This window comes from Lagenorhynchus albirostris, chromosome 19 (assembly GCF_949774975.1).
Source record: "Lagenorhynchus albirostris chromosome 19, mLagAlb1.1, whole genome shotgun sequence".
In the NCBI taxonomy this organism is placed as follows: Eukaryota; Metazoa; Chordata; class Mammalia; order Artiodactyla; family Delphinidae; genus Lagenorhynchus; species Lagenorhynchus albirostris.
In genome coordinates this window covers 59599744-59626499 of record NC_083113.1, presented here as the reverse complement: position 1 = coordinate 59626499, position 26756 = coordinate 59599744, and the positions used below count along the sequence as shown (strand labels likewise).

Below are 26756 nucleotides of genomic sequence, written 5' to 3'. Positions count from 1 at the left end.
GTCCAAGCGACTCCCGGGGACGCTGGGGACGGGTTGGGGTGGTGGGTGACGTGCACCCTCTTCCCACAGACTACCCGTGGCGCTGGAGCCGCGCTATCCCCATGAACTCTGCCCTGATCAGGTGGCTGTACCTGCCGGACTTCTTCAGTGCCCCCAACGCCACCAACCTCATCAGTGAGTCCCCTGGGGCCCCTCGTGCACACACGGCACTGCTGGCCATGCAGGAAGCTGTGCGGGTTCCCGCGGGATAGGGGGCAGGCAGGCGCTGACCCTCCTGTGCGGCCAGCGAGGGCTGAACCGTCCAGGCCTTGTGGCCAGTCCAGTCCTACAGTTCCCCGCAGGGGCGTGTTCCGTGTGCCTGGTCCCACGGGTCCACCTCACATGTGCGCTTCCTGCCACACGGTGTGGGCGCAGGTGTGCACACAGGTATGGATGTGGGGGAGGACACGGGTGTGCAGACTGATGCCACGTGGTGTGCAGTCAGGCTCACGTTGGCGTCACTTCCTGACAGTCGTGTGGTGCACGTAGACCCCCACGTGTACATATGCAGAACGTGCACACAGGCCACGTGTTCCCCGACATCCGTGTGTGCATCCACGCTGTGTGTAGATGCCGGTGTAAACACGCATGCATGCTTCCGCCCAGGGCCTGGGGGATGAGGGCAGTGCCGGGCAGGAAGTGCCCTGCACCCCGTCGTGGGCCAGGCCTCTGTGCAGCCAGCGCTCCCCGGGGCGCGGCGCAGCGCGGCGCGGCAGTGGCCTCCTGTGTGCCCACAGATGACGTCCTCCTGCTGCTCTGCGCCTCCCAGCAGTGGCAGGTGTTCTTGGCCGAGCGCACGGAGGAGTGGCAGCACGTGGCAGGCATTAACACTGATGACCTGGAGCCGCTGCAGGGGGAGCCCAACCCCGTGCCCAACTTCATCCACTGCAGGTGGGCGTCGCAGAGGCCGCACGGCTCCCGGGGCCGACAGACGCGCCTGGGCTCAAGCGGGACCGAGCCAGGACGCGCGCTGCCAGGGGTGTCTCTGTGGCCGGGACGAGGGGCGGATGCTGACCCCGCAGCAGAGGGGCCGCCCGGGAGTTCCCCTGGTCCTGGGCTGCGGCAGAGGCGGCGGTGACCAGGGCCCAGAGTGACGCTCTTCCCGGCAGGTCCTACCTCGACATGCTGAAGGTGGCCGTCTTCCGCTACCTCTTCTGGCTGGTGCTGGTGGTGGTGTTTGTCACGGGGGCCACACGCGTCAGCATCTTCGGGCTGGGCTACCTGCTGGCCTGCTTCTACCTGCTGCTGTTTGGCACCAGCCTGCAGCAGAAGGACACGCGCACCCGCCTCGTGCTATGGGACTGCCTCATTCTCTACAACGTCACCGTCATCGTCTCCAAGAACATGCTCTCGGTGAGCCCGGCCCCCAGCCCCCAGCCCCCACCCAGGGGCGCCCAGGCTGACCCTCCTCCCGCCTTCAGCTCCTGTCCTGCGTCTTCGTGGAGCAGATGCAGAGCAGCTTCTGCTGGGTCATCCAGCTCTTCAGCCTCGTGTGCACGGTCAAAGGCTACTACAACCGTGAGTGGGCGAGGCAGGCGGCCGGGGCCCCAAGGCGCGTGGGGACGTACGCGGCTTCCAGGACCCTGACCTGGTTGGCGTCCATCCGCAGCTAAGGAGATGCTGGGCCGCGACCAGGACTGCCTGCTGCCTGTGGAGGAGGCGGGCGTCCTGTGGGACAGCGTCTGCTTCCTATTCCTGCTGCTGCAGCGCCGCGTCTTCCTCAGCTATTACTTCCTGCACGTCCGGGCCGAGCTCCGCGCCACTGCCCTGCAGGCCTCCAGGTGGGCCCCCCGCCGCACCCCGGGCCGTCCCTCCATGACGTGACCCGCCCCCTAGAGGGAGAACCAAGGAGACAGACCCGCTAGGACCTTCTCAGTACCCTGGTGGTGTGTGGCCTCGGCCCCGGCTCTGCCACCAGCTGGCGCTTTGGGCCGGTCGTGGCCACCGCGCTGGCCTGAGGGCGCATCCCTGCGCTTTGGCTGATGGGCCAGCGGCTCCCCCCCCCCATCTTCTACCCCTGGAGGCTGCGGGAGGGTCTCTCTCTCTCACAGAAGCAGCATGCAACAAGGCGGTGTTGAGCTCTGTGGGCTGGGCCCCTGCTGCTGTGAGTGGGCAGGGCCTGGGACACCAGGCTGAGCCGGAGCTAATGCCCCACCCCCGTTGCTGCCCCACAGGGGCTTTGGCCTCTACAACGCTGCCAACCTCAAGACCATCGAGCTCCACCGCAGGGCGGAGGAGAAGTCGCTGGCCCAGCTGAAGAGACAGTAGGTGCCGTGTGGGTGGGGCCACGGGCTCTCTGGCCCCGCCCCACCCTGCGCTGAGCCACCTCCCGCCCTGCAGGATGGAGCGCATCCGGGCCAAGCAGGAGAAGCACAGGCACAGCCGGGCCAGGCGCGGCCACCCGCAGGGCTCCCTGGACCCCAGCCAGGAGTCAGGTGAGTGTGTCCACGCCTGGTGGAGCCTGCCTGCATCTGTGCCGTGTGGCATCCCACGGGGCTTCCAGCCCAACCACCCTGTGCCGCTTGGTCACCCTCTGTCCCCACGGGCCACGTGGCCGGCCCGTGACTGTCCGTCCGCACTTGTGGTCTGTCCTGCGCCCCACACGGCACCACATGTGGCCTGCCCCTTCGCTGCCCTGGGGGCTCCCCGCTGACTCACGCTCGCCCCGCCCCTCCACAGGGCCCGGCAGTGCAAGGGGCTCCTCGCCACGGCCACAGTGGTGGCGATCCTGGCTGGACCACACCACAGGTACTGCCCCCACCTGGCCTGCCCTGGCTGCCCTCTCAGAGCTGCTGTGCGCCAGGCAGGCCTCCCACACCCTGGCCGCCGTCTCCGCCGGGACGGAGGGGGCGCGCCCTGCGCTGACCTGGCCAGCACCCCCAGGAGCCCCGTGCGTGGGCTCTCAGGTTCCCTGCTGAGCCCCGCTGTCGTCGGGCCACGTCCCCGACAACACGCTCTGTTGTCTCCTTCCTGACACGCGGGCTCGGAAGGCTGGATCCCCGCTGCCGGTCGGCACTGCCCCTGCTTTTCTCGCCCTGCCCTCACGCGTTTCTCTCGCCCAGTCTGGTCCCGTGCCACTGCTCCCGCCCGTGCCCCGTACACGTGCCACAGTCCCCCGGCGTGCCGCTCACCGCCTCCTGCCCCCGTGGCCATCGCTGGGGGGAGGGTGGCATGCAGGCCTTAGTCCAGGGTCGTAGGCTGTTGAGGGAGTCCAGCGTGGCTAGGCTGTTCCCAGACCCACCCCGAACCGAGGAGACAGACCTGAGGGTCCGGGGGAGGAGGAGGGAGGTGCGGAGCCCAGCCACGGGGGCGGCCGGCTCTCAGTGACCCCTGCCCGCAGTCATCCACTCCGGGGACTACTTCCTGTTCGAGTCGGACAGCGAGGAGGAGGAGGAGGTGCAGCCCGAGGACGCCCAGCAGTCAGCACAGAGCGCCTTCCAGGTGAGCATGCGGGCTGGCGGGGCCGCTGTGGCCTGCAGACGGGCTCAGCGTATGTTGGACACACATTCTCCTGTCCGTCTTCGGGCCCTTGGCTCTCAGCACGGGGCCTGGCGCTGACAAGCAGGACGTGCTGGGTGGGCGGCATGCACCGCCCAGTCCTCCCCCCACAGCTCCGTGGCCCGTTTCCTGCCCAGGCGCAGGGAGCTGACGGCCCCCAGCTGGGCCTCCTGGCCCCAGGCTTCTCGGCTAACGGGATCAGGTCAGGGGAGGCCACGTGCTAACCCGGGGCCCTGGCCTGCAGATGGCGTACCAGGCGTGGGTGACCAATGCCCAGACGGTGCTGCACCAGCAGCGGCAGGAGCAGGCAGGGCCGCTGCCCACAGGTGAGTCCGGCGGCTGGCGGGTTGCAGGGAGGTGGGGCTGCAAGGCGCTGACCAGCACCCCTGTGCCCAGGCGGTGACCCCAGCCAGGAGGCAGAGCTGGCAGAGGGCTTGGAGGATGAGGTAGCCGGTGAGTTGGCCTGAGGGCTAGGGGCTGGGGCGCTGGGGGGCTCCCACTAGCCGTCCCTCCAGCACCGCATGCCTCGCCCTCGCCGCAGGCCGCAGCCACGTGATGCAGCGAGTGCTGAGCACCATGCAGTTCCTGTGGGTGCTGGGCCAGGCGCTCGTGGACGAGCTGACGCGCTGGCTGCACGACTTCACGCGGCACCACCGCGCCATGAGTGACGTGCTGCGTGCTGAGCGCTACCTGCTCACGCAGGAGCTGCTCCGGGTGAGTGGGCCGCCCCGCCCCGCCCCCTGCACTCCACACCACGCCCACTGCGGGCACCCCCACGCCTTCTCGCCCACCGCGGCTGCCCTGAGCCCCTCTCTGCCCTGCAGGGCGGAGAGGTGCGCCGGGACGTGCTGGACCAGCTGTATGCCAGCGAAGCTGAGATGATCCGTGATGCACTGAGCACCCCGTCCAGGTAGGAGCGGGACCCACCCCGCCCGGCCTGTCTTTGGCCCAGAGTGAGGTCCAGCCCCGGCACCTGAGCTGCTGCACAGGGCCAGGCAGCCGGCTGGGCCCTCATCCACCGAGACCCCGAAGCCCTCCAGGGCCGCCCCAGAGCCTGAGGGGCACACAGGCCCCCTTGTGACCCGCCCGTCTTGCAGCGGGCTGGGGGCGGAGGAGCCACAGAGCAGCGTGACCGAGGACATCAGCAGCCCTCTGAGCACCAGCTGTAACACCCAGAGCAGCGGCGAGGAGATGGTCACCGAGCCCAGGGCTTCCCTGCACGGCTCCCGGGAGCTTCCCACCAGCGGCCGCGCCAGAATGCGCACAGCCAGCGAGCTGCTCCTGGACAGGTGCGCGGGGGGGCGTGCGGGGGGCGGGCTGGTGGCCCCAGAGGCTCTGAGCCTGGTCCCCCGGCAGGTGCCTGCACATCCCGGAGCTGGAGGAGGCCGAGCGATTCGCGGCGGGACAGGGCCGCGTGCTGCGGCTGCTGGAGGCCGTGTACCAGTGTGTGGCCGCCCATTCGGAGCTGCTCTGCTACTTCGTCGTCATCCTCAACCACATGGTCACCGCCTCGGCCGCCTCCCTGATGCTGCCCGTGCTGGTCTTCCTGTGGGCCATGCTGTCCATCCCACGGCCCAGCAAGCGCTTCTGGATGACGGCCATCATCTTCACCGAGGTGGGCATCGCGGCTGGCAGTGGGGGTGGGGGTCGGGGGCTGGCGCCCCCCTGACTCCTCTTGCCTGCAGGTCACGGTGGTCGCCAAGTACCTGTTCCAGTTCGGCTTCTTCCCCTGGAACAGCTACGCCGTGCTGCGGCGCTATGAAAACAAGCCCTACTTCCCGCCACGCATCCTGGGCCTGGAGAAGAGCGACAGCTACATCCAGTACGACCTGCCGCAGCTCATGGTGCTCTTCTTCCACCGCGCCCAGCTGCTGGTGAGCGCACGCGCCGCGCAGGGCTGCTGCCTCCCGCGCACACACACACGGGCACACAGCACACAGGGCCGCTGCCTCTCGCACACACACACGTGCGGGCACACAGCACACACGGCCGCGCACACGCCCAGCCACCTTGCTCCGAGGCAGGCCGGATGCCGTGAGGCCCAGTGTGGGCTTGGCCACCTCGCCCGCGCCATGTGCTGCCCAGTGCTGCCACGCCGGCCTCCTCACCAGCCCTGCACATCCCTCCACAGTGCTATGGCCTCTGGGATCACGACGAGGACCCTGTCCCGAAGGAGCGTGACAGGGGTGGTGGGAAGGACAAGGCGGCTGAGGAGGAGCCGGCCCTGCTGGGACCCCAGGGGGAGCCAGGGGTGGCCAGGGCCCCCACTGAGGACGACATCCCAGTGGACGGGTCCCCAGAGCCCCGTGACGAGAGGCGCGTCAGCCTGCGTCTCAGGAAGAGAAGGAAGGAGAGCACAGGACCCAGAGGACGGGAAGCCACTGGTACGAGGGCCCGGCCACGTGCAGCCATCGCGGCCCACCTGGTGGAGCCACTGCCCAGCAGCGCCCCTGATGGCCACTGCTGGTGACCCTCAGTGGGGGGAGGGGGTCCCTGCACTCAGTCCGGTCTGTGAGGGGGGGCAATAGCAGCCCCTGTGGGGTCTGAGCCGGGCCCAGCCCGTACCATGGGCTCCGTCAGCAGCGGCTGCTCCCCGCCCCCCCCCCCCCCCCCCCGCCCAGAAAGCGAGGACGACAAGGAGGTGGGAGCAGAGGCGGCGGCTGCAGAGAGCGAGGAGAGGCAGAGCCGCCACTGCACAAGAGTGAGGGCCCTGGGGCTCCGGCTGCAGAGCTTCTGCCTGTCCCTGTGAGTGACCCGGCCCGGAGCGCCCAGGCCAGGGTGGGTGGGAGGAGTGGGGCCTGGACTGAGGCCACTCGCCTGCAGGGCCCGGAGCGTGTACTGGCCTGTAAAGCGCTTCTTCCACGACATTCTGCACACTAAGTACCGCGCGGCCACCGACGTCTATGCTCTCATGTTCCTGGCCGACGTCGTCGACTTCGTCATCATCATGTTCGGATTCTGGGCCTTTGGGGTGAGTTGGGTCTCAGGGCCCCCACGAGCATAGCCCCACATCTGCGGCCACGCCCCTGACCTCTGCTCTCCCGGCCACAGAAGCACTCGGCGGCCACAGCCATCACGTCCTCCCTGTCAGACGACCAGGTGCCGGAGGCCTTCTTGGTCATGCTGCTGATCCAGTTCGGCACCATGGTCGTCGACCGCGCCCTCTACTTGCGCAAGACCGTGCTGGGCAAGCTGGCCTTCCAGGTGGTCCTGGTGCTGGCCGTGCACCTGTGGATGTTCTTCATCCTGCCCGCCGTCACCGAGCGGTAGGTGCCGGGGCTCCCCGCTGTCACCGAGCGGTAGGTGCCGGGGCGGGGACCGTGGAGCTCCGGCCTCACAACAGGCACCTGCCCCGGCTCCTGTCCCATCCAGCATGTTCAGCCAGAACGCGGTGGCCCAGCTGTGGTACTTCGTCAAGTGCATCTACTTCGCCCTGTCCGCCTACCAGATCCGCTGCGGCTACCCCACCCGCATCCTCGGCAACTTCCTCACCAAGAAGTACAACCACCTGAACCTCTTCCTCTTCCAGGGGTGAGTGTGGCCGGCCTGGGCACCTGCGGCAGGGCTGCCCTCCCCACCGGCCCTCCTGACGGTGCCCCGGTGTCCGGCAGGTTCCGGCTGGTACCATTCCTGGTGGAGCTGCGGGCTGTGATGGACTGGGTATGGACGGACACCACGCTGTCCCTGTCCAACTGGATGTGCGTGGAGGACATCTATGCCAACATCTTCATCATCAAGTGTAGCCGAGAGATGGAAAAGGTGCCCGGGCCCTGGGGTGGGGGTAGCAGGGGACTCCCCACTGGGGTCCCTCCTGGGGTTCACAGCCCAGGAAACATGAGTCCCGAGAGCATCATCCTAAAAACTTCCTGGAGGCCAGAAGGGGCTTCTTCGAGGGGACAGTGAATGTGGCCGTGTTGGGGTGGCCAACCACAGAGGGGCCTGAGCAGACGCCGGGCAGGAGAGGCCTGGCTTCTTGGGCCCTGGTCCACTAGCACGGGTCGTGGTGTGGGCACTAAAATGTTAATTGGGTTTTCGTGCTTTTTTTTTTTTTTTTTAGCAGTTTTATTGATAAAATTCACACACCCCGTTTGGTGGTTTCTAGTCTATCAGACTGAGGCGACCGTCAGCACAGTCAATTTAAGATAGTGCCCATCGTCCGGGGAGAAGCCCCACTCCCACTAGCAGTCAGTCCCCAGCCCCGGCCCCTGTTCGTCTTCTACACGGACGTGCCTGTGCCTGTGGTGCCGTTTACATGGAGTCACGGGACGCGTGGCCTTCCGCGACTGGACTTCACGCTTCTCTCAGCGTGACGTGGCCTAGGACACCTTTTGGGTGCCCTAAAAAAACGCCCCCATGGCCATTCACGTCCACAGCTGTGGCCACAGGCCCCCTTTTCTCCCGGGTGCACACCCAGGAGTGGAACTGCCGCGTGGGTGTTGCCTGGCGGGGGCACCATCCTACCTGCCCACGTGTTACTGTGTGATCTCGCCGGTCCTGGTAGGGGTGAGGCGGTGTCTCACTGCAGTTCTGCTTGCATTTCCTGGTGACTAATAATGTCGAGCATCTTTTCCTGTGCTTGTCGGTCACTCGTGTGTCACCTTTGGGGAGACGTCCGCTCACATGTCTTGCCGGCTTTTTCTTGGGTGGTTTCTATTGCTGTGAGAGTTCTTTGTGTATCCCGAACACTAGATGCTTCTCAGAGAGGTTTGCCCCGAAGGCTTTTCCCGTTTTAGGTCTTAGGTTCCAGTTCACTTTTGCCGAGGGTTTAAGGGCCCAGCGTGACTCTTCAGCACGTGGGTGTCCAGCCGCCCCTCTGCAGAGTCGCAGAGGAAAGGTCTGTTTCTGGCTCTGGGCTCTACTCCCCGGTCCCCACTGTCTTCACTGCCACGGCTTCAGTTTCAGTGCTCAGTCAAGGCGGAGCCTGAGACCACGGCGCCCGCCGCCACAGAGCAGGGAGGCAGGCTGCTCGGCACGGCGTAGAGCCGCACTGGGTGACCTGTACTGCCCCACGCCCCCCCACCCCCAGAAATACCCCCAGCCCAAGGGGCAGAAGAAGAAGAAGGTCGTCAAGTACGGCATGGGCGGCCTCATCATCCTGTTCCTCGTGGCCATCATCTGGTTCCCGCTGCTCTTCATGTCCCTCGTGCGGTCCGTGGTCGGCGTCGTCAACCAGCCCACTGACGTCACCGTCACCCTCAAGCTGGGTGGCTACGAGGTGAGCGGCCCCTGCCCGGGAGACGAGCTCGCCCTCCTGTGGCTGCTGGTGGCCTGGGGCGGGGGCTCCCGTAGCGCCACGTCACCGTGTCTCCACCGCCAGCCCCTGTTCACCATGAGCGCCCAGCAGCCGTCCATCGTGCCCTTCACGCACCAGGCCTACGAGGAGCTGTCCAAGCAGTTTGACCCCCACCCGGTGAGTGCCCCCAAACGCAAACGCCGGGATGGGAGGGGGCCTGGCTGCGCCCCGCTGAGGTGCCGCCCTCTGCGCAGCTGGCCATGCAGTTCATCAGCCAGTACAGCCCCGAGGACATCGTCACGGCGCAGATCGAGGGGAGCTCCGGGGCCCTTTGGCGCATCAGCCCACCAAGCCGGGCGCAGATGAAACGGGAACTGTACAACGGCACTGCCGACATCACCCTGCGCTTCACCTGGAACTTCCAGAGGTGCGTCCCGGGACAGGAGCGGCCGGGCGGGGGGGGGGGGGGGGGACACGCCCGTGGGGGTCACACCTCGTGCTGTCGTAGGGACCTGGCCAAGGGCGGCACGGTGGAGTACACCAACGAGAAGCACACCCTGGGCCTGGCCCCCAACAGCACCGCCCGGAGGCAGCTGGCCAGCCTGCTGGAGGGCACCTCAGACCAGTCCGTGTGAGTGGGGCCTGGGGGCCGGGGGGCTGCGCGAGGGCTGGGCTGGGCCTGACCTGCCGGCCTCCTCCCGCAGGGTCATCCCCCACCTCTTCCCCAAGTACATCCGTGCCCCCAACGGGCCTGAAGCCAACCCCGTGAAGCAGCTGCAACCCAGTGAGTGGGGCGGGGGTGCCAGGGCGGGGGTGCCGGCCGTGGCCTCGGCCCCGGACGGGGCGGTGGCCTGACGCCTCCTGGTTCCGACCCAGACGAGGAGGCCGACTACCTGGGCGTGCGCATCCAGCTGCGCAGGGAGCGCGTGGGCTCGGGGGCGGCTGGCTTCCTCGAGTGGTGGGTCATCGAGCTGCAGGACTGCCAGGCTGACTGCAACCTGCTGCCCATGGTCATCTTCAGCGACAAGGTCAGCCCGCCCAGCCTGGGCTTCCTGGCCGGCTACGGGTGAGTGCGGCGGGGCCGGGGTGCGGGCTTGCGGTGCGGGCCAGGCCGTAGCCCCGACGCTCACTCACCGCCCACCTGCAGCATCATGGGGCTGTACGTGTCCATCGTGCTGGTCATCGGCAAGTTCGTGCGCGGCTTCTTCAGCGAGATCTCGCACTCCATCATGTTTGAGGAGCTGCCGTGCGTGGACCGCATCCTCAAGCTGTGCCAGGACATCTTCCTGGTGCGGGAGACTCGGGAGCTGGAGCTGGAGGAGGAGCTGTACGCCAAGCTCATCTTCCTGTACCGCTCGCCCGAGACGTTGATCGCGTGGACGCGCGACAAGGACTAGGGACGCCCCGGCCCGGCGCAGGACTGCTGTCTCTTACCGTCCTCCCTGTGGGGCCCGGCACCCCGGCACCCCCTGCCCACTCGTACTGTAGAGTTTTCTAATTAAAACCTTTTATTTATACAAACGGGTGATCACAGGCCATCCGCGCCTTCCTGCTCCGCAGAGGTCGCGCCCGGCCGTGCCCCGTCCTCGTGGGCCTGCTCCGCCAAGGTCGCGCCAGGCCGTGCCCCGTCCTCGGCCTCCAGCAGACGCTCCTGGATCTCCTGCTCAGCCTCGGCCCTGGGGAAGCCGCACGCTGGGAACCGAGACCCAGAAGGACCCCTCCTAGCCACCCCGCCCACCCCAGCAGAGCAGGCAGTACCTCTGGCTGCGGAGCTGGGCCTCGGCCAGTATGTAGGGTGGCAGGGGATCCAGGGAGGGCTGCAACGGAGAGCTGACGTTGGTGCCAGGGCTGCGCAAGCACAAACCCAGGCCAGTGCCCACCTGCCCCCTCACGCGGGGGAGAGGCTTCCACTCACCAAGTCCTTCATATTCACACGGCAGCCATAGCACAGCTGCTCCATCACACAGGCGCGGGGGTCGTCCTCCCTGCGGGAGCAGAAGGCTCAACAAGGGCCCGAGGGCACCCCTCCCCTGTGCAGCCGCGAGGTGCCGACCATGGCGGGTGGGGCTGACAGGACAAGGCAGGGACTCACATCCTGCAGCAGTGCTGGGCCCTGCCCATCCCGCTGTGGCAGCAGGACGCGGTGGGCGCCTCAGCCTCTGCGACGGGGGGCTGCGTCTGGGCCCCAAAAGCCGTGGCACTGTCTGCAAGCAGAGAGGAGCTGAGGGGACCTCGGGGGCCGCGGAACCCCCACGCCCACTCGCCGGTGCCTCTCCCCTGGCACCCTGTGCAGGGACACACCAGCAGCGTCGACGTCCAGCACACACATGCAGAGCAGGCAGCGGGGCCCGGGGGCGCCGGCAGCACAGCCGTCCCTGGGCGCCTTCACCAGCTTCTCGCTCGTCCTGGGGGTGGGGGACAGGGCACCGTCGGCTGGGGGGCTCCACTCCCTCCCAGGACCCCCTCCCGGTACCCACACACACCCACCTGTACACAGTGCTGACCGTGGAGGGGAACTGGGCCTGCAGCCTGAGAATGAAGGCCTCCATCAGCCGGTGGATGCTGGCCTTTTCCGGGGCCTGGGAGCAATGAGACAAGGGGGCTGGTCAGGGCCCGCTGAGAGCAGGGAGCACGGGCTTCTCTACAACACCAGCCCGAGAGCCTGCGGTGCAGCCAGCCAGGGCCCCTGCTCTCGAGCGTCCCTGTCGTTAGACAAAGCATCGCCGACAAATGTCAGGCTGCCCCACTGTCCCTCCCCACGTGCATGACCCCCACCTGGGCACCCTCCTCCCTCGAGAGCCCCCCCTTCCCGGAGAGCATGACATGTGGCGCGGGCACCGCTGACCTTGGTGTCGACGGCCGGCGTGAAGACGGAGGGGACGGCAAACAGGCGGTTGTAGAAGGCGACCTCCTTCAGCGTGTGCTCGCGCATGGGCCGCACCACCACCACGTCGCCGTGTCGCTCGTCTGAGAAGCCCTGGGGGCGGGGGGCACAGCGTTCCCTGCCGCCCGCAGCTGACCGGCTCACAGCACCCCCTCCTTCCCTGCCAGCTGGGGGGGTCACGGGCTCCCCCCGCCTCACGGGCAACCCGACTCAGGAGATGCCGCATCAAGAGAAAGGGGCCAGGAGGGTGGGGACGGGGCCCTGGGCAGCTGCAGGCGCACCGTGTCCCAGGCGAGGAAGGCCCCTCTCCCCAGTGCCAGGCTGGTCATGAGCTTGACGGCCAAGCGGGTGCAGCTGTCCCCCGTCATCACCTTGGAGTAGCCGTGGGTCCGGGCCACATGCAGGATCAAGTGGGTCCTGCAGGGCAGGGCAGGGGGTCTCAGGAGCCCAGGTAGGGTAGGCCCAGAACTCCGGGGGGCAGGGGGGAGAGGGTCTCAGGACCTGGGTGGGAGGAACAGGGCTGGCACCCTGGGGTGGCAGGGAACTCACCGCAGCGTCTGCAGAAGCTCCTCCTTGGCCGTCAGCGTCTTCACTGAGTTGAAGAGTCTGGACAGAGCCTCAGTCTGGCCGGCTGTGGGCGGCCCAGCCCGGCCCTGGGGGTGCTGGGGGCAGGGCCGGCTCTGCTTCTCCTCCCCCAGGGCATGGTGCTGCTGCAGGAAACTGTCCACAGCCGCCTTGTAGGCTCCCTCGGTCCCCACCGGCTCCCGGGCAGAGCAGCGCAGCACAGACGGCGGCAGGCTGAACACCTTGTGTGTATTTGCGGGGGGGGAGGGCGTGAGGGCCAGCCCACCCCACGTGGGGAAACAGGCTGGCGCCCCTCTTGGACACCCAGCAGTCACCCCGGGGCGCTCTAGCAGGGACAGCCTGCCCACCTCTTCCAAGGCGACGATGTGCCACGGGAAGCCGACGGTCTGCAGGACCAGCTTCGCCTCGGCCAGGGTTTTTGCTCGGTCCTCCGGGCTCCGGCCACAGGCTGCTCCCTCTGAGAACCACAGGCAGAAAGGAGAGCAAGGTCAGGGCCAAGGCCATTGCACCCTGGAGGGCAGCAGTCTCTGGACGCTGACCTGTGTCCTTGCAGGTCGTTTTCAGAGTGGCTGGTGGGTTCTCTGTTTTGGTTGGGGAAAAAAGGGGGGCAGAGAAGGGCAAAGAACTCGCCCTTCTCACTCAGTGCCCTTGACCCCATGACAGACGCCAGGCAGATGCTCCCGCCCAAACCTGGACGGTCTGAGATTTAAGACAGCAGCGGTGCTGCCTGTCGAACACGGGCATCATCTCGAGAGAAACGCCCCCACCAGGGCTTTGTGTGGGCACAGCGCCAGCCGTCAGTGGGCCCAACCGAGCACCACGGCCCAGGAGAAGCAGCGACACGTACCATCGACGAAGACAACCCCTGGCACGAAACGCAGTCTCTTGGCAGAATCTTGACTCAGGCCCTGGGGTGGACATGAAAGGGCCTCAGGTCCACAGCCAGGCGCTGGACAGAGCCGGGGCAGGCCGCTGCTCTCACAGCCTCCGGCCAGGGCTAGGGGACCAGGAGGCGAGCGCAGAAGGCCAAGCACAGAAGCGCTGTGCCGAAGCCCTGGGCCGCCTCCCGTTAGCCCTGGTACAGACCGGCCCACAGCCCCTCACAGAGCCCAGGGAATCCGTGCATGTCCCACGCGGGCCAAGGCCTCCGACGCCCAAGCTGAGCCTGCCGGGCGCCGCCCCCACGCCCCCTGCCAGTCTCCGCCCTGCGCCCCTCCGCCACCCGGCCGCGCCCCGGCTCCTCCGGGTCTCCCCTCAAACTTCTCAGGGAAGCCACCCTGCCCCCCGCCAGAACCAGGCCCTCTAGGCCCCCGAAACGCCTGCTCGTTTCACCGTCCTGACACACCACCAGGACTGCGGGGAGGGCCCTGGGCCCCGGGACACTCTGAGGGGCGCTCTGGCGTGGCACACACGGCTTCCCAGCAACGTGCTTCTAACGCAGTCCAGCAAAGGGATGGGGCGCTAAACCGGGAAATGGCTGGCACTCTGGACACCACTTCGGGGGCCTGTGCCTCTTGTGCACACGTCCCAGAGCCCTCGGGTGTCCTAGCTGGGGAGTGGGCCTCTCCCCCCAGCCCCAAGCAAGAGCCCCTCAGTGCCAGCCCCCCACCCTGGAGCTCGACCGGGCACAGCCTGGGTGCAGGACGGTGTGCAGGCGTACCTCAAGGACCTGCCAGAGCATGGAGCTGGACGAAGGCCCCCCGGACCACGCCAGGAGCACCTGGGGGAGAAGGAACATCACCGGAGGCACTGCGCCCCCAACATGCCCCAGCCCCGCCCACGGACGTCAGGCCACCCCCCAAGTGCAGGCGTGAGGGAGGCGGCCGGGACAGGCCACCTGCGGGGGGGGTGCCACACCCACCTTCTCCCCCGGGAAGACCAGCCGGTTCTTTCCAAGCACGGCTCTGAACTTGTGGACGTAAAAAACCTTGAAACAGTCCCTGCAACACAGAGCAGCAGCAGCTGCGGCAACACCGCCCAGGCCACCCGCCCGCCGTGAGGATGGGGAAGCTGTCCACCCCTGCCTCGTAGAAGGACAGCCTAACGCTCCGCCGGGTTACGTTCTCTTCTAGCAACTTCCACCCTTAAAAGCACTGTCTTGACGTCGAGGCTGCGCCCAAAGACTGGCAAGGGGAGCCAGGGGTGAGGGGTTCTCACCAACTGTGGCTGCCCCAGGATGGGCCTCACATCACACTGGAAGGCCCGCTTGGGTCACCCCCAATTCTCACCACTGTGAACTGCAGCTACTCAGGCAGGCCCAGCTGGCGGAAGGGATGGAAGGGCATGCACGGGGCAAGGCCACCCTGACCCTTCCCTAGGCAGAGTAGCTGACCCCTTCCAAGACCCCCGTGGGGAGGCACTGAGCAGGCTGTGGGGTCAGGGGACTAGCGTCCTAAAGCCCCACACTGGCCTCCAGAAATGCCCAGGAGGCTCCCACAAACGCGGAGAACCATAACTTCAACAGGGCCTGGGACTCTGCATTCTTGGCCAGCCTTCCAGCTGAGCCTGGGGCTCACCAGGTCAGAGGTTCTTAGCCTTGGCCGCACATGAGAATCACTCAGGCCGACCACGTCAGGATGTATCAGGTGAGACCCAGGCACCCACGTTTAAAAGCTCCCCAGGGCAGCTCCCTGGCGGTCCAGCAGTTAGGACTCGGCGCTCTCACTGCCGTGGCCCGGGGTCCACGCCCGGTTGGGGAACTAAGATCCCGCAAGCCGCAAGGGATGAGAAGAAGGGAAGGAAGCAAGGGAAGGGAAGGGAAGGGAAGGGAAGGGAGAAGAGGGAGGGAGGGAAAAAAGAAACAAAGAAACAAGGACTTCCCTGGTGGTCCAGTGGGTAAGACTCCACGCTCCCAATGCCGGGGGCCTAGGTTCGATCCCTGGTCGGGGATCTAGATCCCACATGCCGCAACTAAGAATCCACATGTGGCAACTAAAAAGTCCACATGCCACAACCAGGAAGTCTGCATGCTGTAACAAAGATCCCGCATGCCGCAACTAAGACCCAGCACGGCCAAGATAAATTAACAAACGGTGAATATAAACAAAAGAAAGAAGTGTAAGAAAAAAAGGAAAAAAGAAGAAAGGAAAGAAAGGAAAGAGACGAAAAGACAGAAAGATGGGAAGGAAGGAAAGGAGAAACAGAAGAGAGAGAAAAAAAGAGAGAGAGAAAGACAGACAGACAGAAAAGAAGGAAGGAAAGGAAAAAAGGGAAGAAAGGGAAAGGAGGGAAAGGAAGGAAGAAAGAGAGAGAGAGAGAGAGAGAGAGAGAGCGCGCAAGCTCGCTCCCCAGCAGGCAGCCAAGGTGGACAACAGTGCCCGGCGCAGCAGGGAGCGGAGCGGCCCCAAGCCTGGGGCTCTGCCCCCATATCTACTTCCTTCTTCCTGTACGCACGTGCTGGTATCACAGCAGTCCCCCCAACCCCGAGCAGGCACCACTTACGAAATGCCGACCAAACACCCCGAGGCACCTCTGTGGATGGTAACTCAACTCGGTTTTAGCAGCAAATCACTGGGGCTCCGGGACCCCAGGAGACCAGCCATGGGAGTGACTCCTGGAAGGTCAGGGCCCGGGGAGGCCCCTCAAGCAGACACAGATGCTCGCGGCGGCACCGAGGACCCCGCGGCTGCTGCACCCACGTCTCCCCAGCACCACCAGGCTCCTGCAGCCACATGCGCCCTGTGGGTCGGGCCAGGCCAGGGCTTCCGACACGCTGAGCCTCTCCGTCACTGAGGAAACTTGCTCAAAACCTAGCTTGCAGAACCTGCAACCTGGAAAATCAGCCTCCCCTCTCTTCCCGGGACTCGGCAAGCGGGGGAGGGGGAGCTCTGGGCCCAGCAGGAGTCGCTGCGGCCTGTCTTCTTATCTGTGAGTTCTCCAAACAGACTGGAGAGTTCATTGTTTCTAGATGCTCTTACGTGCTTAAAGCGGTGACTTCCTTGCCTAAAACGTACTTCCTGATGGCACACACCAAGTCTACTAGGCCCCCCCAAAGACGGGCAAGCATGCGAGAGTCCAGGGAAAACAACTTATTCCGTCCCTTCGGTTTCTCTTCCGGAAACTTTTAGAAAGCAGAGTCCAGTACTCTGGAAGACCAATTTAAAAATGTGAGCCCATCACTCATTCAACATGCGTTCACTCGCTATACAAAGCATGCAATGTCACCAGAAATTCATAGGTATAAAACGGGAGACAGGCCCTGCCCTTGTGGAGCTATGAATCCAGTGAACGTGATCAGACACTGGAAGTTATGATTCAAGGGCGATGTGGCAGGGCCACAGAGAGCTTCAGATAAAACCGAATATGCTCAGGCCTCTCTGGGAATAAGCCCCTGCTGTCCAAAGGTCCTCCCAGAGCTGGAAGAAGACTACAGCCCGCCTTCCATCTCTCTCTCTCTCTCTCTCTCTCTCTCTCTCTCTCTCTCTCTCTCTCGCAAGTCAAACAGCATCATGAAGAACACCTGCCAGAGACCCCAGGATGCTCCAATCTGCCCCTATATGCGTTCCAGCTGCCCCAAAGAGCTCCTCCCGCACACCACGCTCCACGTTCACTCCCAACTCTCCCCGTAAGCTCCATCAATACCTTCCTGCCACCTGACCAATGGCTGGATGTTGGGAGAATGGCATTCACACAAGAAACCTGCACGCACACAGACACGCCAGCAGGATGTTAGAAGCAGGAGTAAAGTGGTAAGATGCTTTCAAAAGCAAGAAACAAAGCCACAGGACTTCCGTGGTGGCACAGTGGTTAAGAATCCGCCTGCCAATGCAGGGGACACAGGTTCAAGCCCTGGTCCGGGAAGATCCCACATGCAGCGGAGCAGCTAAGCCCGTGTGCCACAACTACTGAGCCTGCGCTCTAGAGCCCGTGAGCCATAACTACTGAAGCCCACGTGCCACAACTACTGAAGCTCGTGCACCTAGAGCCCGTGCTCTGCAACAAGAGAAGCCACCGCAATGAGAAGCCTGCGCACCGCAATGAAGAGCAGCCCCCACTCACCGCAACTAGAGAAAGCCCGTGCGCAGCAACAAAGACCCAACACAGCAAAAAATAAATAAAAAATAAAATAATTTTTTTTTAAAAAAAACAAAGCCACAGATATGGGGGCAGTACTGGTTACTGAGTGAAACCGCGTGTACCAGGTCGCCTGCCACCTCCATGCCTCACCTGCAGAAGGCATCTCCGGCTCGGATCACCACGACAGGCAGGCCTTCCTTGCACTTCACACACTTTTGCTCACGGCTTGAGACGTGGGCGGGGGGGAGGGGGGAGAGAACAGGAACACAGGTTACAACCCTCTCCCGGGGGCTTCAGGGAGACCGTAGCCTGTTTCTCACCCCAAACTGTTGTACGAGGTCACTGGGGCCCGGGGCGGGGGGGGGGGGGAACCACACAAACCACGGCTTGTATCTTATCCAAACTACCACTGTGGGGAAAGACCAGGACCCTGGGGAGATTTCAGTCTGTTAAAGCCAGCTCAGTGGGCTCAATCTCTCAGGGGCTGGCACAAGAACAGAGCCAACTCGCTCTCTGCGGCCCTGGAAGGGAGAAGTGGAGCCAGCGAGTAGAAGAGACAGGGAGGCCGACTTTCCTCGCCTCCCTGTAAGGACAGCTTGGTCAGGGGCGAAGCCGTCCCACTGGCTGCAAAAATTAGAGGTGCGAGAGCGCACAGTGTTTACCACGGGCTTGCCAGGCACTCTCCGGGTGCTGCGGAGTGAGGTCCACCCCCGAGCTGAGGTTCCGGGGCTCCTGGGCCCCGCCCTCGGCGGTCTCCTGGCTTCCCGGGGCCCTGAGCGTAAAGCGCGGGCCGGCCCCTCGGGGCAGGGCTCGCCGTCTGCGGGAGCGCCGGAAAGAAAGCGGCGAGTGCGGCCGTCCAACTCTTACCAGGGCCGTGGCGGCGGCGGCCCCGCGGGCGCGGGCTCCCGATAATCCTCGCCCACCTCGCACATGGCTGCTCCGTGTCACGGGGCGGCGGCGGCGGCGGCGGCGGCGGCGGCGGCGGCGGCGGCGGCGGCGGCGGCGGCGGCGGCGGCGGCGGCGGCGGCGGCGGCGGCGGCGGCGGCGGCGCGCCCCGACTACATCATCAAGGCGCCGGCGCGGCCGTGACGCGCGGTCGAGGAGCGAGCGCTCCCTATGACGTCATCCAGGCGCCGGCGCGGCCGTGACGCAAGGCCGGGGGCGGCGCTCCCTATGACGTCATCCCGGCGCCGGCGCGGCCGTGACGCGCAGGCCGGGGGCGGGCGCTCCCTATGACGCCAACTCGGAGCCGGCGCGGCCGTGACGCGCAGGCCGGGCCGGGCCGGGCCTGGCCGGGACAGGGGCGGCGGCGGCGGGCCGGGCCCCGGGGATGGCGATGTTCCGCAGCCTGGTGGCCTCGGCTCAGCAGCGGCAGCCGCCGGGCGGGCCCGCGGGCGGCGACAGCGGCCTGGAGGCGCAGTACAGCTGCCCCATCTGCCTGGAAGTCTACCATCGGCCCGTGGCCATCGGCAGCTGCGGACACACGTGAGTGCGCCGGCCTCCGGGAGGCCGCGGGGTCGGGCGCCGCCGCGGGGAGCGCTCTGCAGCCGCCTCGGCGCGCGAGGACTCGGGGGGCGCGGGTCTCCCCGCGCAGGGCCGTTTCTGCCCTCTGGGCGCGTCCATCCCCCTCAGCCCATCCTCCTGCCCGCCCGTCCGCCCACCCCGGGCTCTCGATCCGATCACCCCGTCGGCAGACAGGACCGACCTGCAGCCCTGCCCGATCTCTAACGGGCAGTGCCCGGGGCCGCTGACGGCATAGATGAGCCTCCCCGGGGACTCACAGGGCAGCGGGCACGACCTCTGCGCCGGTCGCCTTCCATCTGGTCCCGTGGAGACTGCGGTGGGCAGTTGTGAATAAATGCCTTGTGCCTTTTGCCGTCAACTCTGTTTTGGACCCGCTGTCTGCTTGTCTTGACTGCAGAAGAGAGGAGTTCCCTAAAGTTTGGGCAGGGGCTTGTTTGGAGTCTGGTGCTGTTTTGTTCTGTTGGAGAACTTGGGTCACATCGATCACTGAGCAGCCAGGCAGGCTGGCCCTCGGGGGACCAGATGCCACACATCTTGCTAGGGTTTCCGGCTGTGCCAGGGCCGGGTTGTTTCAGGAACAGAAACCTGAGGATGTGGCTCTCCTCCCAGCCAAGTGCTGCACTCAAGGCTTCTGGGAGCTGCCAGCCTGTTTGGGAGGGGGCTGAGATCAGGGTGTGGGCTCTCCAACTCTCTGGAGTGGCTGAAAAATACAGCTCTTGAGTGAAATTAGCAGGGTGGGGAGAGGGGGCAGGAGGGCTTGGCTGCCAGCGGAGTTGCTGAGGAGGTGGGGCCGAGATTCACCCAGGCTCGGTCTTTGAACGTTTTGCAAACAAAGGCAGATGACCTGGAAGGTTCCTGATACAAAGGGGGAGTTGCAGCTGCTGGGTGTGTGTGCTGCTCATCTCACCCAGGGAGGTGGCAGGAACCGTGTCAGGAGCCAGCAAGCCTTCACACACACACACACTGGCAAGCAGCACAGGGACCTACCTGCCCACACTGGGAGAGCACTGCTGATTTGTCCTGAAGGCGCTGCGCCTCACTCTTTCATGCTGTGTGTGGCGTTTCGGCAGGGGCAGCCCCTGCACAGCACTTCTCTTGTCAGCACACAGCAGTGGGTGTTGTCAAGTGTGTTCAGCTTCTTCCAGCCCATCCCTGGGAGAGCTGTAGCGATTGTCCCAGGCCCAACTTTAGAAAGCCTTTCCCGGGCTTCGGGTTGTATCAACACTCACCCAGCCCTGGGCTGCGGTGTTTTGGGCCTCTGGTCAGCACGAATCTGGTTTCTATTTTTCCACATAAGTCTTTTCTTAAAAGGTGGTTTTCAGAATACAGAAATACACAAACTGCTGTGCAAGCATATTCTTCTATAAACCCCGCTTCCCCGTGCTCTTCTTGGCAGAATCTGTCCCCTCTTCTCCTGTTTCTGAGGCTGGTCCTGCAAGAGCCTCTTCTTCAGCTTCTGCCTTAAAAAGACTTTCTCCCTGGCTCTACCTGCTGGTGCAAACAAGCCTCCTGGCTGTTCCGTCTCTGCCTCTTACCTTCCATAAGTTCCTCTTCCGGTGTTTTGAAGGCATGTGTGCAAATGAACATGAAAGATTTGAAGACTCACATCTCTCCTTCTAAAAAGTTTGTCGGTGGTCTGGTTATCCACCCCTCGCCCCCACCCCCAGCTCCCTAACTGTAGCAGTCTCCTTTCACCAAATAGGTTTTCTGGAGGTGACAGCAGCCCTGCCAGGGGCCGGGACTCATGCTCCAGCACGAGACAGAAGGGGACAGGTCGTAGGGAGGGCTTTTGAGCAGGAGCCCAGAGGCAGGAGGTGCCTCTGTAGAGAGTGTGGAAGCGCTCCCGTGAAGTCCCCAGGGCCCCAGACAGAGCCAGTGATCTGCCATACTTAGAGGACGGCCTCTAAGTATGGGCGGTGAGCCACATCCGGAACCAGAAGCTGCCCGGCTGTTTCTTTTTTCTTTTTATAAAGGAATTCAGCCTTGTATGGCTTCCTCTTTTTTTAAAAAAAAAAATTTATTTTATTCATTTTTGGCTGCGTTGGGTCTTCATTGCTGCACGCGGGCTTTCTCTAGTTGTAGCGGGCAGGGGCTACTCTTCGTCGCGATGCGTGGGCTTCTCATTGCGGTGGCTTCTCTTGTTGCGGAGCATGGGCTCTAGACACGTGGGCTTCAGTAGTTATGGCACGCGGGCTCAGCAGTTGTGGCGCACAGGCGTAGTTGCTCTGCAGCATCTTCCCGGACCAGGGCTCGAACCCACATCCCCTGGATTGGCAGGTGATTCTTAACCACAGCGCCACCAGGGAAGCCCTGTCCAGCTGTTTCTGACCCTCTGATGAGGCCTCCCTGAGGGCCAGTGTTTGGTTCTGCCGGGGCTGCCTCCAGCCTCTGTACCTCTGTCCTGAACGGAGCACGCCTTCGGGGTCCTCTGAGCGCCAGCATCCAGCTGCGCCGCGCTCCCTCTGGGCTGAGGGGTGTCCCGTCGTAAGGATCGGCCACCTCCTGTGTGTCCCTCGCCCGTCAGTGGACACTGGGCTTCTCCACAGCTCTCGTGACCGGCGCTGCCGTGAGCGCTCCTGTGCGGATCTTCCCCCGGCCTCCCCGTGGGGACCATGGAGCCGCCACTTTCTTCCAGTGACAGGGTGGCACGTGAGGCCTGCCCCGGCTGTGAGGCCAGTGAGAGGGACGGCCCTGGAGGACTTGCTGGAGCACTACGGGGTGGGCGCTGCTGGTAGTGCCCGGTGGGCCCTCGACAGGTGCGGAAAGTGACAGGTGCGCAGGAACAGGGTGTCAGGAACCCTGCACTTTCTGATGGGCCTCAGGCCCAGCCTGGCCTTTCTTGTGTGCAAACAGTGACACCCACGGTGACGACCCAGTGGTGGCTGTTGGGAAGCCAGCGTGTAGGAGGACGGCCTCGGGATCACCTGCGGCTGCCTCTTCCTAAAATGAGGTGAAAGTCTGAGGCAAAAGAACAGGGACCCCTGAGCTCAGGTGAGCCGCAGGCCCAGCCTGCTAGACGCACGCAGAGCGGTGCACACCCCGACACCTCGTGGGTTTCTTGCAGGCCGCCAAGTTGCCACCTTTCTCTTGGGGCCGAGCGCGTGCTCTTCTGGGCCGTGGAGCCTCCGCTCCACGGCTCCCGTCTGCTAAGCGGTCCCCTTGGCGCTTCCTGCAAAGGTGGACCGAGCTGGTCCTGCGGTCAGGCTCCTGGCCCTTCGTGCCCCCACTGAGAGTGTTCGAGCCGCTGCCCCACTGCCCATCGGGCGGTGCACGTTCTTCTGCGGCACTGGGGTGTTTGTAAACACCAGCTGCTGGGGCCAAGCACACACGGGTGCCAGGACTTGTGCCTCACGACGTGGCGTCTCCACGGACACGGCCAAGGGCCGAGCCAGAGCCCTTCTTGCCGGGGAGAGGGCACTGTCCCAAGGCTGGTGACACCCCCTGGCCAGCTTTGGCCCTGCTCCATGGAGTGAGTCCTGCGGTTTCCTCTCACCACTGTTAGTGATTTCACTCCCCAGAGTTTCGTGGGTAGAGGGTCTCCAGGGTCCCCCAAGATGTCCTGGAGTCCCCTGAGGTGGCATCGTCACCACTTGGCAGTGAGACGGACAGGTTGGGCCCTGGGCCTCCTGCAGCCAGAGCTCTTGCTGGGACCAGGGCTGCGGGGCCAGCATGGGACCTGGGGGGCGGGGGTCACAGCTGCAGCTCAGCCCTCATCGCAGAATCGGCAGGATGTCCCAGAAGCCCACAGCTGGGCAGCGACCTGGGTCATCTTCTGGACAGACGGTGCCCATTCAACCCGTAGGACCCTGGCCCAGAAGCTACTGCTGATGCAGGGGAGCGCAGCCCTCAGGCCCACGTCTGCCCTGCAGGTTCTGCGGGGAGTGCCTCCAGCCGTGTCTGCAGGTGCCATCCCCCCTGTGCCCACTGTGCCGCCTGCCCTTCGACCCCAAGAAAGTGGACAAGGCCGCCCACGTGGAGAAGCAGCTTTCGTCCTACAAGGCACCCTGCCGGGGCTGCAGTAAGAAGGTACCGCAGCCTGCCTGGCCCGGGGGGCTTCGATGGGCTCGCAGGGGAGCTGGGCAGGGGCCACGTCCCTTCCCTGTTGGGCAGCCCGCCGCTCCACTCGCTTCCTGCGGGCTCTGCGTGTGGCCTGGGCTCCGGGCTGTGGCTGGCGCAGGGACACAGGCTGAGCTGAGCCCACCCTGTCCCGGCACCCGCTGCCCGCTCAGGCGGGCACACCACTTTGTGGGGGACCCAGCCCGGGAACGGAGTTTGAACTTAGGCTTTCAGATTTTGCCATCGCTCGGGTTAACGAGTTCTTCTGAGTTATCACAGTAGGCAGCAGCCCTGTTGCTTTGTCCTCGAGGTGGAAGGTCAGACTGTCCAGGGGCCACCGTGAGCCCGCTGTGAGGGGCTGCCGCGGCCTCCTGCAGGCGCACGTGCCCCTCCCTCCCGGCATGAGAGCGGAGCAGGCTGTCGGCCCTTGTGTGAGGCGGCCCCCACCCTTGGCCTCCTGCGGGCCCGGGTGGCAGGCTTGCTCAATGTCCCAGCCCTGGGCAGAGCCGGGGGCGGGCCGGCGTCAGGAGGGCCCCTCGAGGCGGAGCTGCCCCGCCTGCTCCCTCTCGGCCTCCGCAGTTCTGGGAACTAGGTTCCTGTGTGCGCCACCGCCACCGGGAGGGCTGCCGGGCGTCCTCCCCGGGTCGTTCCGCCTGCTCTCTGCGCCGGCACCCCTCCCCTGCCCTGTGCTGAGCCGCTTCCCACCTTCGGCCAGGACGGCCACTCGGGCAGCCGAGAAGGTTGTATCTTGTTCCGTTTCCTACCTCTTGGTAAAGAATTTGCTGGACGTTCGACTGTCCAGAATTTCGCCTGCTGGCTCCCGTTACAAAGGGTATTTTTTCCCAAATAGACACCCTCCCTGTCCCCCCGTGGGCCTCCCTCGCCTGCAGCTCCCCAGGGACCAGAGGCCTACTGCCCCCCGCATGGCCCCATCGTGAAGCCGTGAGCGCCTGCTTCTGGGTGCGGATCTGCAGCCTTCGGGGTCCTGAGTCTGTGTCTCCCTCACTCGGCCTCTGGGCCCCACTTGCGCAGCGCTGCCGGGCCGCGGCATCGGGAGCCAAAGGCCCAGCCCTGCTGCCCGGCCCCTCCCCTCCTCTCCTCCCCAGGTGACACTGGCCAAGATGAGAGTGCACGTTGCCTCCTGCGTGAAGGTCCAGGAGCAGATGGCCAACTGTCCCAAGTTCGTCCCTGTGGTGCCCACGTCCCAGCCCATCCCCAGGTAGGCCGCCTCGCCGGGGCCCCCTCTGTGGGGCAGCTCCGGGCCTACCTCGCGGGGTGGACAGTGGGGCCCCACCCTGAGGAGGTGGGAGGGCTGCCGGCGGAGGGCCTCGCCCCCTGCGGGTAGGGGACCCCAGGAGGGCCCAAGCCAGGCCCCCACGGCTCACCTCCCAGCAGGGATGCACGGTCCCCAGACAGGCTGGGGCTGGACAGACACCTCCTCTCAGGGTGGGCAGCCATGTCGGGGAAGCAGGCGGCCCGGGGTTAGGTGGCAGGAGGTCGCGGTGGGATGTGCAGACGGGGGCAGAGCCCCGCGGCAGCTACGGCCCACAGGGCAGGGGAGGGCGAGCCGGCCGGGCTGTAGGAAGGTGGGCAGTGCCACTCACCCCCACCCCCGCCCCAGTGCCGTCCCCAACAGGTCCACCTTCGCCTGCCCTTACTGTGGTGCCCGCAACCTGGATCAGCAGGAGTTGGTGAAGCACTGCGTGGACAGCCACCGCAGCGACCCCAGCCGCGTGGTGAGCACGCCCGCCCGCACGCACGCACGCACACACGCCCGCACGCCCGCCCGCCCGGGCCCTGTAGGCTCACCGGCCTGCTCTATCCCAGGTGTGTCCCATCTGCTCAGCCATGCCCTGGGGCGACCCGAGCTACAAGAGCGCCAACTTCCTGCAGCACCTGCTCCACCGGCACAAGTTCTCCTACGACACCTTCGTGGTGGGTGCCCTCCCCTCCCCTCCCCTCCCCTCCCCTCCCTCCCCTCCCTCCCCTCCCCTCCCTCCCCTCCCCCTCCCTCCCCTCCCCTCCCTCCCCTCCCCCCTCCCCTCCCCCCTCCCCTCCCCCTCCCCTCCCCTCCCCCCTCCCCTCCCCTCCCCTCCCCCCTCCCTCCCCTCCCCCTCCCCTCCCCCTCCCCTCCCCCCTCCCCTCCCCTCCCCTCCCCCTCCCTCCCCTCCCCCCTCCCCTCCCCCTCCCCCCTCCCCTCCCCCTCCCCTCCCCCCCCTCCCCCGTGCCAGTGCTGGGCAGGTCCACGTGGCCACTAGAGGCCCGGGGGCTCTGGGGCTGTGCAGACCAGGCCCACAGCGGCCCCCTGTCCTGCGGGTCCCTCACCGCTGGGCCAGCGAGCTCTCCTCACGCAGGGCCTCCTCTTGGGGAGGCGCCGTCGCAGGGCCACCATCTCCCCAGCTCTGCACCAGGGCCTCGGCACACAGACCCCTCCACGGGGGTCTGGCTCTTCCTCTCCCTCTCCCACCTGCGGTTCCCACCTGCAGAGACCCTCCTGCAGGCCCTTCCCTCCGTGCACCCCCAGCCCTGCTATTCTCGTCCCCCGCCAGCCTCCAGCCTCCAGGCGCAGAGCCGGTCCATTTGAGGTGACAGGACCAGGGCCAGGGGGGTCGCTCTGGAGGCCCTGGCGTCCCTGGCCCAGCTCCACTCCCTGTCTTCCAGGACTACAGCATCGACGAGGAGGCCGCCTTCCAGGCCGCCCTGGCCCTGTCTCTCTCCGAGAACTGAAGGCGTGGCCACTGGCCCAGGCCTCCCGCCTCAAGGGACACGCCCCGCCAGCTCCTGCGGCCCAGGCCTGCCTGGGAAGGCGCCTTGAGGGCCAGGTGGAGCCTCACTGCTGCAGGAGGAGAGGCCGCGTCCCTGTCGCTCTGAGCAGGTGGCCTCGGGGGGCCGGCCACTGGGATGGAGTGTGGCCACTGTGTCTCAAAGCCATGATGTCCTCCCTGCAGAGAGGACCCTTCAGGCCCTGCCGCGTCCACAGGCCCCCGCACTGAGCAGGGAAGCGCGGAGGGGGCCCCGGCCCAGCACCTGGCAACGCTTCCCTGTCGCGTGCTCGGTACTGGCTTTTATGATTCCTAGAGGTTCCACACTTTTCTATATTATCCGGTGTGATGACCTTTTCACATTTTCTAGAGCACAGACAGAGCAGTTGCCCTTCATATTGCAATATCCGTGTCTGACTAGGAATAATAGTATTTTTATGGAACATTTACAGAATTATATTTTTTAAAAAAACAATAAAAAACGAACGGTTGTGGGATGGGGAGGAGAGGAGAGACAGGGCAATCGCTGTGAGCAGGGACCGAGGTGGCCACGTCCCCAGGTCACCTCGCTGTTCCCCAGGGTCACTGGGATAATCACGGGAAGAAATCGCAACGCCCAGCCACTTGCAGCGGCGCTGTGTCTGCTCCTGGCCTCCCGCCTGGGTCTTGGCCTCGGCCCTGCTGTCCCTGGTCCAAAGCCGACCACCTCGCGCCCCCAGCAGGGCCGCCCCGGCAGTGGCAGAGCGCGGGGGCCGGGGCAGTGACCAGAGCTCACAAGACGCTCATTGGCACCCTCGTTTGGCTCGTGCCATAAATTATTGCTGTCTTTTAAAAAAATTTAAATAAAATGTCTCAAAGCATCTCCAGCGGCCTGGCTGGTGCGTCTCCTTCAGTGAATACTAAAGGCAGAGGGCTGGAGCGCGGCCACCGGACCGTCCTCCACTCGAGGTCCGCGGGCACGTGTCCGTCCCCAGGCAGCTCCGGCTCAGAGAGCAGCTGGCCTTGGAGCCCCGCAGAGGCCGTTTCCGCGTCTGGGGTGGGCTGGACTGCAGCCCCTGCTGGTCCTGCCCGCCCCCTGGACCCTGTTCCCCTCGACCTGTGCCCTCACTTGCCGGCCTGGCCACCTACCCTGCGACAAGCTCAGGCCAAGGTTTGCTGG

The 26756-nt window shown here is 65.3% G+C and overlaps 3 protein-coding genes across 12 annotated transcripts in view; 2 read left to right on the top strand and 1 right to left on the bottom strand.

Annotated features, from left to right (window-relative positions):
* The window catches only part of PIEZO1 (piezo type mechanosensitive ion channel component 1), a 53947-nt gene extending 43656 nt beyond the window's left edge, over positions 1-10291 (top strand). For 4 of the 8 annotated variants that reach the window (XM_060129968.1, XM_060129964.1, XM_060129963.1 and 1 more), the window contains 28 exons: positions 70-174; positions 777-930; positions 1149-1392; positions 1461-1557; positions 1649-1820; positions 2214-2303; positions 2380-2474; positions 2719-2787; positions 3380-3480; positions 3782-3863; positions 3934-3990; positions 4079-4251; positions 4362-4447; positions 4635-4826; positions 4894-5152; positions 5223-5411; positions 5669-5921; positions 6159-6282; positions 6361-6508; positions 6589-6803; positions 6910-7068; positions 7149-7296; positions 8564-8947; positions 9025-9197; positions 9279-9401; positions 9475-9554; positions 9647-9836; positions 9918-10291. In XM_060129968.1, the coding sequence (XP_059985951.1) occupies positions 70-174; positions 777-930; positions 1149-1392; positions 1461-1557; positions 1649-1820; positions 2214-2303; positions 2380-2474; positions 2719-2787; positions 3380-3480; positions 3782-3863; positions 3934-3990; positions 4079-4251; positions 4362-4447; positions 4635-4826; positions 4894-5152; positions 5223-5411; positions 5669-5921; positions 6159-6282; positions 6361-6508; positions 6589-6803; positions 6910-7068; positions 7149-7296; positions 8564-8947; positions 9025-9197; positions 9279-9401; positions 9475-9554; positions 9647-9836; positions 9918-10167 (4412 nt within the window). In that variant the 3' untranslated portion in view covers positions 10168-10291. Of the gene's footprint in view, positions 1-69; positions 175-776; positions 931-1148; positions 1393-1460; positions 1558-1648; positions 1821-2213; positions 2304-2379; positions 2475-2718; positions 2788-3379; positions 3481-3781; positions 3864-3933; positions 3991-4078; positions 4252-4361; positions 4448-4634; positions 4827-4893; positions 5153-5222; positions 5412-5668; positions 5922-6158; positions 6283-6360; positions 6509-6588; positions 6804-6909; positions 7069-7148; positions 7297-8563; positions 8948-9024; positions 9198-9278; positions 9402-9474; positions 9555-9646; positions 9837-9917 lie in introns of those variants that run through there. The other 4 variants (XM_060129966.1, XM_060129971.1, XM_060129965.1 and 1 more) reach the window with 3 other exon arrangements.
* CTU2 (cytosolic thiouridylase subunit 2) lies at positions 7576-18396 on the bottom strand. Of its 2 annotated transcripts, XM_060129989.1 has the most exons (16): positions 18306-18383; positions 18123-18224; positions 17406-17480; positions 14101-14179; positions 13900-13959; positions 13087-13147; positions 12587-12696; positions 12204-12460; positions 11936-12071; positions 11616-11747; positions 11258-11349; positions 11072-11175; positions 10863-10974; positions 10686-10755; positions 10529-10587; positions 7576-10446 (listed from the first exon to the last, which is right to left on the bottom strand). In XM_060129989.1, exons 2-16 carry the CDS (start codon positions 18185-18187, stop codon positions 10299-10301), a joined length of 1560 nt encoding a protein of 519 aa, XP_059985972.1. In that variant the 5' UTR covers positions 18188-18224; positions 18306-18383; the 3' UTR covers positions 7576-10298. The 2 variants fall into 2 exon arrangements, with proteins under 2 accessions (XP_059985972.1, XP_059985971.1); XM_060129988.1 differs by lacking the exons at positions 7576-10446; positions 10529-10587; positions 10686-10755 and adding an exon at positions 12779-12820 and having other exon boundaries at positions 10946-10974; positions 11072-11349; positions 18306-18396.
* Positions 18397-18517: 121 nt separating this feature from the next.
* On the top strand, positions 18518-26472 carry RNF166 (ring finger protein 166). Of its 2 annotated transcripts, none has more exons than XM_060130004.1 (6): positions 18518-18740; positions 22649-22805; positions 23942-24054; positions 24457-24571; positions 24663-24770; positions 25497-26472. In XM_060130004.1, the coding sequence occupies exons 1-6, from the start codon at positions 18586-18588 to the stop codon at positions 25560-25562; spliced, it is 714 nt and encodes a 237-aa protein (XP_059985987.1). In that variant the 5' UTR covers positions 18518-18585; the 3' UTR covers positions 25563-26472. The 2 variants fall into 2 exon arrangements, with proteins under 2 accessions (XP_059985987.1, XP_059985988.1); XM_060130005.1 differs by having other exon boundaries at positions 18628-18740; positions 22582-22805.
* The last annotated feature ends 284 nt before the right edge of the window (positions 26473-26756 follow it).

Bases quoted from the DNA above. Each gene is read 5' to 3' on its own strand.
- CTU2 (XM_060129989.1), bottom strand. From the start codon at position 18,187: ATGTGCGAGGTGGGCGAGGATTATCGGGAGCCCGCGCCCGCGGGGCCG. The intron at 14,180-17,405 runs GTGAGGCATGGA...TCTGTGTTGCAG, and splicing joins GCCGGAGATGCCTTCTGCAG to GGACTGTTTCAAGGTTTTTT. The intron at 11,748-11,935 runs GTGCGCCTGCAG...CCCCGCCCCCAG, and splicing joins CCTTCCTCGCCTGGGACACG to GGCTTCTCAGACGAGCGACA.
- RNF166 (XM_060130004.1), top strand. From the start codon at position 18,586: ATGGCGATGTTCCGCAGCCTGGTGGCCTCGGCTCAGCAGCGGCAGCCG. The intron at 18,741-22,648 runs GTGAGTGCGCCG...TCTGCCCTGCAG, and splicing joins ATCGGCAGCTGCGGACACAC to GTTCTGCGGGGAGTGCCTCC. The intron at 24,055-24,456 runs GTAGGCCGCCTC...CCCCCGCCCCAG, and splicing joins ACGTCCCAGCCCATCCCCAG to TGCCGTCCCCAACAGGTCCA.